This window comes from Mus pahari, chromosome 21 (assembly GCF_900095145.1).
Source record: "Mus pahari chromosome 21, PAHARI_EIJ_v1.1, whole genome shotgun sequence".
In the NCBI taxonomy this organism is placed as follows: Eukaryota; Metazoa; Chordata; class Mammalia; order Rodentia; family Muridae; genus Mus; species Mus pahari.
In genome coordinates, this window is record NC_034610.1 from 24,116,238 (window position 1) to 24,126,932 (window position 10,695).

A 10,695-nucleotide genomic window follows, 5' to 3' on the forward strand; every position below is an offset into this window, starting at 1 on the left:
TGTAGACCAGGCTGGCCTCGAACTCAGAAATCCTCCTGCCTCTGCCTCCCAAGTGCTGGGATTAAAGACATGCGCCACCACGCCCAGCAAGACTGGAGTCTTAATGGGAGAAACTTAATCTAGGATTACAAAGACCTGGGTAATGGAGGCAGGGGGATCTCAGGTTTAAACCCAGCATGTTCTACATAGTCAGTCTGGGCAATAATGAAATAGAGAAACCCTGTGTCCAAAAATCGGGACGGGTTTGGGGACTTCAGTTAGAAGAATGCTTGTTACATGGAGAGTTCAAGACCAGCCTGGGCTAGATGAGACCTTGTCTCAAAACCAACCCCAACGGCCAACCCTGCCGTGGAGATCAGTGATATCCCCAGCACACACGCTCAGCTCCACAGCCCAGAGTTTTCCTATCGGCACTCCAGGGTCCCTTCTTGCTCTACCCGATGTCCTGGTTCCCGTGACCTCATAGCCTGGGGAAGACAGAATCTCTTGATTTGATGGTTGTACCCTATGGTACTTTCTTTTGTTTTTAGTTGCAGGTTCATGTAGCCCAGGCTAGCCTCTACCTCACTGTGTAGCTGAGGCTACCCTGGAGTTCTGAGCCTCCTGCCTCTGCCTCTGGAATACTGGAATTACAGGCATCACCGTGCAGCTTTTGGGGTGCTGGGGGTTGGACCCAGAAGTTTATGCAAGTGTCTATATCCTGCATAGCACCCACATCCTAACTTCTTTTTATTTTATTTTATTTTTGTTTTATTTATGAATACAATGTTGCTATCTTCAGACACACCAGAAGAGAGCATCAGATCCCATTACAGATGGTTGTGAGCCACCATGTGGTTGTTGGGAATTGGACCCAGGTCCTCTTTATACCCTGAGCCCTCAGAGGCCAGAGGCTCAGACCTCTGGAAGAGCAGTTAAGATGCTCTTAACCACCGAGCCATCTCTCCATCCCTGCAGCCCAACTTCTTAACAATTATTATTGTTGCTATCATCATCATCGTCGTTGTCATGTGTATAGGATGTATATGTGTGATTAAGGACACGCACACGTGTCAAGCTGTCAGAGGTCAGCTTTTAGGAGTTGGTCTTCTCTTTCTTTTTTTTTTTTTTTGTTTTTTTCGAGACAGGGTTTCTCTGTGTATGGTTTTCTCTTTCTATGTTGGTTCTGGGCACAGACCTCAGGGCACAAGGCTTGCCTGGCAAGCGCTGTAACTGGTTGAGTAATCTCACCAGCCTTTCTTTTGATTTCCTTTCCCTTTTAGATAGCATCTTGCTGTGGAGCTGAGGGTGGACTTGAATTCACAGCAATCTTCCTGTTTCAGCCTCCCAAATGCTTGGATTATAGGCGTGTACCAGAGTACTCAGCTAAAGATAAAAATGAGAGAGAGAGAGAGAGAGAGACAGAGAGAGAGAGAGAGAGACAGAGAGAGACAGAGAGATATAGAGAGAATCATGGGAGACAGTAACATGGGTGTAAGAGCATTCAGCTCTTCCCTAAGGGATGTGCCTCTGGTTTTTGTTTTTAAAGACTAGAAAGAACATGGGAGAGGGCTGGGGGTACAGCTCCACTTAAGAGTGTGTATCATGCCGGGCAGCGATGGTGCATGCCTTTAATCCCAGCACTTGGGAGGCAGAAGCAGGCGGATTTCTTTCTTTCTTTTTTTTTTTTTTTTTTTTTTTTCTTTTTTCTTTTTTCTTTTTTTTTGAGACAGGGTTTCTCTGTGTAGCCCTGGCTGTCCTGGAACTCACTTTGTAGACCAGGCTGGCCTCGAACTCAGAAATCTGCCTGCCTCTGCCTCCCGAGTGCTGGGATTAAAGGCGTGTACCACCACGCCTGGTTTAACAGAGTTCAAGGCCAGCTTCTAGGACAGCCAGGGCTACACAGAGAAACTGTATCTCAAAAAACCAAAAAAAAAAAAAAGCAAAAAAAAGAGCTTATATCACTCGCTGAGAGGACTCAGGTTGGATCTCCAATGCCCGTCAGTGTCAAGTGCTGGCAGCCTCCTCTTGCTGCAGCTCCAGGGGTCTGAGCCTCTGGCCTCTGAGGGCTCAGGGTATAAAGAACTTTGCTACACAAACCTGGTGACCTGAGTTTGAACCCAGAACATACATAGAAGTGTAGGGGGAGGCATGCCTGTTCTCCTAAGGCCACTGCTGCTGGGATATCACACCATGTCCAAACGCACCCCTGGGGGAAATATATTTCCACATTGCCATTCATCACTGAAGAAGTCAGGACAAGAACTCAAACAAGGAGGAACCTGGAGGCAGGAGCTGAAAAACCAAACTGAACAGCAGCAAAGCCCCTAAACTCTGCCACGCTTGCTTAGGTCCTCCAGAGCAGAGAAACCCTGGGGCTCAGAAGCCCGAGGTACAGCAGCCTTCAGACTTGAGTCTCTGGGTGAGAGCGTTCGCAGGGCCCTGCGTCTTCTGAGCATCATGGGGGATGATTGCTTGGCAGGGTAAAATCATGACCTATAGGCAAATACAGAGCAGACTCGTGTCAAAGTGGATGCTTTTCCTTCTTGTGCTAGGTGAGAGCTCTATCATGAAGCCACAGCCCAAGCCCTTACAGCTTTCGTTTAACACATTAATTAGCATTATGAATGGTTCAAAGAGCACTTTAAAAAGTTGGGCAACTCAACAAAGACAGATTAGAACCAGATTGCAGAGTTAGGAGGTTTCTTCTTCTTCTTCTTCTTCTTCTCCTCCTCCTCCTCCTCCTCCTCCTCCTCTTCCTCCTCCTCCTCCTTCTTCTTCTTCTTCTTCTTCATAGCTAGTGAAAAGTCTACCAGGCCATAGATCCTGGAGTTACCTGTCTCATCAGACAGAAACCATCTCCAACCTTCCTGAATAGACTCTGCCAGTTACGTGACTCTGCCTGAATCTGTTCTGTGAGGTGCATTAGCTGTGCGCAGTGTGGTCTAGTTCATGCTTCTTACACTTTCTCCACATGGCTCCTTTCACTGGAGAAACATTTTACAACATCTGAGAATGGAGGCCCATAAAGCAGGCGTGAGCATCAAATATTTACAGAGACACACTTGTAGTCCCAGCCCCAGGGAGGCAGGGATATGCAGGTCGTCAGGGCTTGCCAGCCAGCCTAGACTACTTAGAGAACTCAAGAACAGTCAGAGACTAGCAAAAAAAGATGGCTAATGCCCAAGGTTGTTCTCTGGCCTCCACAGACACAAGCCACTGAGTGCTGGAGCCTGCAGAGACCAGAAGACAGAGTCCGATCTCCTGGAGCTACAGTTACAGGCAGCTTACAGCTGGAAACCAAATTCCGGTCCTCTGAAAGAACAATTCAGACTTTTACCCACTGAACCATCTCTCCTGTGCATGACGGCATTTGTTTGTTTGTTTGATTGATTGATTGACTATTTATTTATTTATTTATTTATTTGAGACAGGGTTTCTCTGTGTAGCCCTGGCTGTCCTGGAACTTACTCTGTAGACCAGGCTGGCCTCGAACTCAGAGACCCATCTGCCTCTGTCTCCCGAGTGCTGGGATTAAAGAACTGTGCCACCACTGCCTAACTTCACAGTAGCAATTTTTAAGATGAAAATTCTAACAGAAAACAATCCAAACACACTGATTTGATACCTCAATGGAGAAGCTGCTAGGAAAATCCTGACTGTCTTTAATTAAAACATCATTACAGCTTTCTTCTTTCTTTCTTTTGGGGCAGCTGGTGGTTGTTGAGACAATGTCTCTCTGTGTAGCTTAAGCTGTCCTGGAACTCATTATATAGTAGATCAGGCTGGCTTCAACTGCACAGAGATCCAGGATCCTCTGTGTCCAGAGCTTCGTGCAAAAAGTAAAACTTTGTATAATCAGTCTGAGACTCTTATGTGGCCTCTACTCATATGAGCATTTTGGGAGGCGTTCACTGCCACCAAGTGATATGACCGCACGCATTGTGGCCATGGTGACGTTACACGGTGCAGCACGGCAAGCTCTGAGAGAAACATCGGATTCTGAATGTGAGATTTCAAATGAACACAGTCTTTCTGACCCCTCCCCCATTCAGTTAAGAAACCCAAGAGCCACAGTTAGGAAAGTTTGCATGTCGTTGTCCCTGGACCACACTGGAAGGATTTCCTGTCTGCTGCAGTATATTATTACCTTACAAGTGTCAGATGGCTAGCCGGTATGATGCTGCACATCTGATCCCAGCACTCTAGAAGCAGAAGCACATGGATCTCCGTGAGTTCAAGAACAGCTTGGTCTATATCATGAGTTTCAGCGTAGCCAGGGCTAAATTACAGAGAGACCCCAATTCTAACCCCCACCCCCAAACAAAAAAGCCTCAGATGGCATTTGAAGCCATCCTACTAAAGGCTAGGGGGACCACATAAGTGTAAATTTGGGGGAGCGATAGGGAGGTGACTTGGAGCCTGCTGAGAGCCCTGCTGAAGGATGTCTAATGTGTGAGGAACTACAGGTCTCGCTCCAGGTCAGGCAGGCCCTGAGCGAGCGACCCTGCCCCCCCCCCCAGACAAAGAAAGCAGGGTGGCTGAAGACAGACACCTCCTGTCTCTCACCCAGCCCAGAATCTTTCCTGTGGGAACAGTGGCCAACTCATTCACGCTTTCCTTTCAGGAGGCCAAGTTCAGCTTCCTGGGTGGCGAGGAGCCGCAGATGATATTTGACTGGGTGGACGTCGAGAGTAGGGGCCGCCTGTCGCTGGAAGAATTCAGCTCTGGACTCAGTATGTCTGTCCTGGAAGGGTCCTGGGGACTTCTCGTACACTACTGGGCTGTGTAACGGTCCAGGTGGTCCCTATTACATCTGAGAGCTATCAGCTGCTCCCCCTGAACCCCTCCCTCCTATTCTCGTGTGTGTGTGTGTGTGTGTGTGTGTGTGTGTATGTATGCATGTGCATATGCATGTGTATGTGTGTATGTATATGTGTGTATGTGTGTATGTGTTTGTGTATGTATGTATGTATGTATGTATGCATGTGTATGTATTGTGTATATGTGTGTATATGTGTGTATGTGTTTGTGTATGTACGTGTGTATGTGTGTATGTGTATGTATGCATGTGCATATGCATGTGTATGTGTGTATGTATATGTGTGTATGTGTGTATGTGTTTGTGTATGTATGGTGTGTATGTATGCATGTGTATGTATGTGTGTATATGTGTGTATGTGTTTGTGTATGTACGTGTGTATGTGTGTATGTGTTTGAGTATGTATGTGTATGTATGTGTGTATGTTTATGTGTTTGTGTATGTGTGTGTGTGTGTGTGTGTGTGTGTGTGTGTGTATGTGTTGGGGGAGGGGAGACTAAAAGCTTCCTGGCTTTGATGAAGGACCATGGGCTATAGTCTCCCCAGGGAGCTCCTTTCTAGTCTCAGTCAAGGCCCCAGGTCCCCAAGGGTGGCATCTGGAGGACAGAGAAGAGGAGGAGTACAGGAGGTAGGAATGGTATTAGGGGACAGACCTCCCATGACCTGCCCCTCAAAAGGGATCCAGGCATCAGGATAACTCCCGTGTGAGCCTCAACCAGACAGCTCAGCCTTGAACAATCCCGTGCCCACTTAGGTCTTCAAGACCATGGGACCCAAAGGTTTAGGGTGTAGGAGACAGCAGACCATGGGACTCAAAGGTTTAGGGTGTAGGAGACAGCAGGGGGGCCAGGTATCAGTATTTGAGGCTGAGGCAGCCCCAGGTTTGGGACCCAAAGGTTTAGGGTGTAGGAGACAGCAGAGGGGGGCCCAAAGGTTTAGGGTGTAGGAGACAGCAGGGGGGCCAGGTATCAGTATCTGAGGCTGAGGCAGTCCCAGGTTTGGGACCCAAAGGTTTAGGATGTAGGAGACAGCGGGGGGGGGGACCCAAAGGTTTAGGGTGTAGGAGACAGCAGAGGGGGACCCAAAGGTTTAGGGTGTAGGAGACAGCGGGGGCCAGGTATCAGTATCTGAGGCTGAGGCAGCCCCAGGTTTGGGACCCAAAGGTTTAGGGTGTAGGAGACAGCGGGGGGCCAGGTATCAGTATCTGAGGCTGAGGCAGCCCCAGGTTTGGGGGATAGAGAAGCTGAGGGTGGAGTGGGGGGATCAACCTGAAAGTGGTGGTGGGTGGGGATGTGCAGTCTTCACTCAGAGGTCAGTCGTGCTCCCACCCCACGGACTTGCCAAGTTGTCCCTTCCCGGGTCCACAGAGCACATGCTACACTGATTCCGTCAGCATCTGAGGCTCACTGAAGACCATCTGCCCCTCTGTTATACCAGCCTGGCTCCTCACTCAGGGCTGTCCATGGGGTTCTCTGCCAAAGCGCCCTCCTCTGGAAACCCACTCTGCATCCTGCTTGCAAGTCACACCTCAATATTCCTGTCACCTCCTTAGGGCACTCTGAGATTCCTCCTCCTCCTCCTCCTCCTCCTCCTCCTCCTATTCTACTTCTTCTTCTTCTTCTTAGATTTATTTATTTTATGTATATAAGTACACTGTCACTGTCTTCAGACACACCAGAAGGGGGCATCAGATCTTATTACATATGGTTGTGAGCCTTCATGTGGTTGCTGGGAATTGAGGTTCCCCGTCTAACACAGTCCCTACCCTGTCTCAGTAGAAACCACTGGCTCATTTATTTTATTTTATTTTTGCCCTTTCTTTCTTTCTTTCTTTCTTTCTTTCTTTCTTTCTTTCTTTCTTTCTTTCTTTCTTTCTTTCTTTTAAATAGGGGCTCATTGTGTAGCATTGGCTGCCCTGGAACTCCCTGTGTAGACTACGGTAGCCTTGAACTCACAGAAATCCGCCTACCTCTACTTCCTGGGTTCTAGTTTATTTCTTCAGGTCACTTAACAAATTAGCTTTATGGAAAGAAGAAGAAGAAGAAGAAGAGGAGGAGGAGGAGGAGGAGGAGGAGGAGGAGGAGGAGAAAGGGCCTGTGAGATGGCTTAGTGGATAAGGGTGATTGCTGTCAAGTGTGATGACCTGAGTTCAATTCTCAGGACCCACTAAGTGGAAGTCATGAACCAATCTCTCTATATGCATACTGTGGTGCATGTGCATGCACCACACACACACACACACACACACACACACACACACACAGAGAGAGAGAGAGAGAGAGAGAGAGAGAGAGAGAGAGAGAGAGAGAGAGACATATCCTTCTCAACCGTTGAGCTAGAATGTCAGCTCTCCTGGGCCTGGGATTTGAGTGACTTCTGTCATCACTGGACAGTGAATGCTCACTTCCTGAGTGGGTGAACCCTTGCTGCCCTGGAGCTTGCAGAGCGTCTCTAGGCATCTCTGGGCCTCAGGCAACGTGAGAACCGGGCGCTCCCAGCTCCCGAGACTCCCAGGGCTGAGCTGAGCCATAGAGGAATGTGTCTCTGCTCAAATGAGGGGAGTCAGGGCCTTGCCTCTGATGCCTTCTGTCCCCCCAGAAAATGTCTTTGGCTCCAGCCCCGGTACCCACAGACTCCGCACAAATCGGTCATTGCCCTCTCAACAAGAATCTGTGACTTCCACCTTCCCTGTCCTCGAGGAGGCCGATGCTGAGGAGAAAGAGGCCTTCCTGGCCCTTGTAGGGCAGATGGAGACCGGCCACTCCCTTTCTGAGTAAGGCTCTGGTGGGGGTGAGGGATTAGGGTAGGACTGGGTGCAGACAGACCCCAGTTTGGCCACTTAATAGTGTGTGACCTCTGACCTCTGTTCCTGGCTACAGCGTGCCCTTTAAAGCAGCAGACCGATAGAAGCCCTGTACAAAGATTGTCTGGCGGGTCCCCTTGCTCCACTCTCCCTAGAAAGATCAACCAGTTGGAGCATCACCTCTGAGGGGGACCTGGAGACTCCTGAAGGGTCCCTCAGTAGTGTAACTTCAGACATGGTGGCACCCTGGGCCGGATGGTTTTGAGATATGGGAGGTTAATTCCTGCCGAGTGTCTTGGGCTCCGGCTCTGGGTGTATGTGAGTTCCATGTGTCAAGAAAAGGGACCCTTCCTGAGGCCTGTGAGAGCCAGCCAGGGACTCGCCCTCACCCACGTTCTCCTGCGTGCCCCTCCCCCCACAGGCCTCCGAAAGATGAGATTGCTCCCATCTGGTTCAGAGGGTGGGGCTGCTGTGGGCCAGGCTGGGTGGGACCAGGGGTGTAGGCTGGTAGAACAGGTGGGGCAGGGAGCCATTTACCCACTTGGCAGCTTGGCCCTGCTCCCTCACCCTCTGGGCCTCTGTCTTCATGACTTAATTAAGTCCATGTGAAAGTAGTATGTACCGGGTGCCAACTGTGGGCAGGGCCCCGGGCTGGCACTTACTCTCAGTGTTTCTCTCCTTCCCCCTGAACAGTCTTGCTTCGCAAGAATTAGTCTTCACATTTTCCTAGTGAGCCCCCGGGAAGGTAAAGGCTTGCTAGAAACCACACAACTCCAGAATGGGAGAAGAGCGGAGGCGGAAGGAAGCCTTGAGCTGTCAGACTCCCAAATCTCCCCCTCCCCCCCACGCCCCCATTAGCCACTGACTCACAGGGAAACATGTGGTACTGGGGGGGGGGGTCAAGAAGGACCAGCTCACATATAGAAATGTCCCAGGAAGAGGTGGCACTTGAGCTGAGCTTTGAAGTATCGTTAGTAGAGTGTTGTGATTCAGGTCCCCAAGTCTCTGGGTGTGTTGCCACTAAAACTGAGGACTGTGGTTAGGGGTATGGTTTCGTTTGTAGAATGCCAGTATACATGAATCTGTCTGTGGGACCCATCCCTGGCACCACCATAAAACGGGACGTAGTAATCCCAGCCTTTGGGGGGGGGGTGGCAAAGGCAGAAGAATCAGGAGGAGTTCAAGGCCATCCTTTGCAAGTGTGAAGCTAGCCTGGGCTGCATACAGGAGCTCTCTCCCTTCCTAGGCCTCTCGCATCTAATCTCCGGAGCTTTCCCCTACTCCAGGCAAGCTGAGATCTGGAAGCTGTGGAGAGAGTTGAGGCAGGAGGAGCCCCAGTTAGCAGGCAACTTGGAGGGCTTCCTGGCCAAGATGAGCAGCCGCCTACAGGAGGCTCGGGCCGACAGGGAGGCACTGGCGTGGACCCTGAGAAAGTGAGGCGGGGACGTAGCCGGTGTTTCCTGCATGCTGTGGAACCCTGTACAAAGGGGGCTTGGAGGGTACCCTTGCTCAATACTACCTGGAAAGATCAACCAGTTCAAGCATTGCCTCTGAGGGGGACCTGGAGGCTCCCTTCTGGAGTGACTGGGAGCGGGGAAACAGAGCCAAGTTCAAGGAGGAAGAAGCTGCAGAGGTCTGTTTTGTGACCCTGTAACTGTCATGTCACAACCCTGTCACCGGAGCCTGAGTCATGGAGTCCAAGACAGTGACTGAGGCTTGGGACAATGGGCACCATTGACAGGGATGGGGGTAAGGGTGGGGGCGGGGAGGAGGCTACCATTAGTGCTCTAGACCCAAGGTGACAGGACAGGGGTCTGAGATTGCTGAGGGCAAGTGAGGCAGGAAGGCTCCAGCCGTCAAGTTCCCAGAGATCCCCAGCAACGGCTTTCGGGTGCCCACCTCTTGCCCCCGTAGGCGAGACTCTGACCATCTCCACAAGGTGAGACAACTCTACGAGGAGACAGAGGAGCAGATCCGCAGGGAGAAGCAGCAGCTGCAGGCCCAGGTGAAGCCACCACTCATGATTGTCTCTCCAGGCTAAGCAGTGGCTAAGCTGTAGGAAGCCAGCAGAGAGTGCTGGGAGCCCCCTGGCCTGTAGCTTACACTCCCCAGAGAGATGGGGTGGGCCTGCCGGGCGGGCATGTGTTCTCTGCAAGGTATCAATGTTCCCCAGGACTGCCGCCCGTGTCTCGGCTTCAGTGTCCTTGTGAGAATCTAGGCCCAAGTGGGGAATCCCCAAAGTCCTCTTTGTGGGTACCTTCCAGTCCCTAGAACCCCAGGCCAGGGTGGAGGTAAGATAGGTTGGACCCACTCAGCTAGGCTGGCTCTGGGGTCTGCGGGGCAGGGCTGACCAGTTTTCTCTGCAGAGCGACTCCCGGGGCATGGCCCTCAGTGCTCACATGCAGGAGGCCCTGGAGGCCAAGGAGCAAGAGGTTCAGCGGCTAGCAGAGGGCCAGAGAGAGGTGAGTCCAGACAGGCCTTCTGAGAGCGCAGACCGCAGAACCTTTTTCACTGTTCCCAGTTGGACAGGTCCCCTGAAGCCACAGGCAGCCAAGAACTCCCTAGGCTGCTGGCTGCCATATCAGGGCTCCCTTCCCAGTGTCCTGGGAACACTGCCATGGGTCAGATGAGGTCCCACAAAGAGCCAGGCAGACTCAGGGAAATGAGTGGGGCGTTTGCCTTACCCTCAGTTTTTCAGTGTCCACGAAAAGAAGGTGTCTACCTCCGTGTCATTTCCCAAGCCTCCTGTGTCAAGTGAGGTTTATATGGGGACATCTGGAAAAAGCAAAGGTTTGGACAGGCTGGGTATGTGGCATGCGCTGTAACCCCTGCTCTCAGAGGTGGAGGTAGAAGAATCAGGAGTTCAAGGGCTAGCCTGGGCTGTCTGAGACCCAGACCGGGGCATGATGGGGAGTAAGAAAGGCAAGTTCTGGACAACAGGCGCCATTATCATCTAAGAAACCTTGGCAGCTTCTTTTTTTTTTTTATTGTCTTTTTAATTTTTTAAAATTTTTTTAAAAAACATTTTTAAAGGTTTATTTATTATTATATATAAGTAGACTGTAGCTGTCTTCAGACACACCAGAAGAGG

The 10,695-nt window shown here is 50.7% G+C and overlaps 1 protein-coding gene across 1 annotated transcript in view; it reads left to right on the forward strand.

Annotated features, from left to right (window-relative positions):
• Positions 1-10,695, forward strand: part of Rab44 (RAB44, member RAS oncogene family) — a 34,305-nt gene that overhangs the window by 11,856 nt on the left and 11,754 nt on the right. The window contains exons 3-7 of the mRNA XM_021221836.2: positions 4,607-4,715; positions 7,400-7,574; positions 8,891-9,037; positions 9,519-9,609; positions 9,971-10,066. Of these exons, the coding sequence (XP_021077495.1) occupies positions 4,607-4,715; positions 7,400-7,574; positions 8,891-9,037; positions 9,519-9,609; positions 9,971-10,066 (618 nt within the window). The remainder of the gene's footprint in view (positions 1-4,606; positions 4,716-7,399; positions 7,575-8,890; positions 9,038-9,518; positions 9,610-9,970; positions 10,067-10,695) is intronic.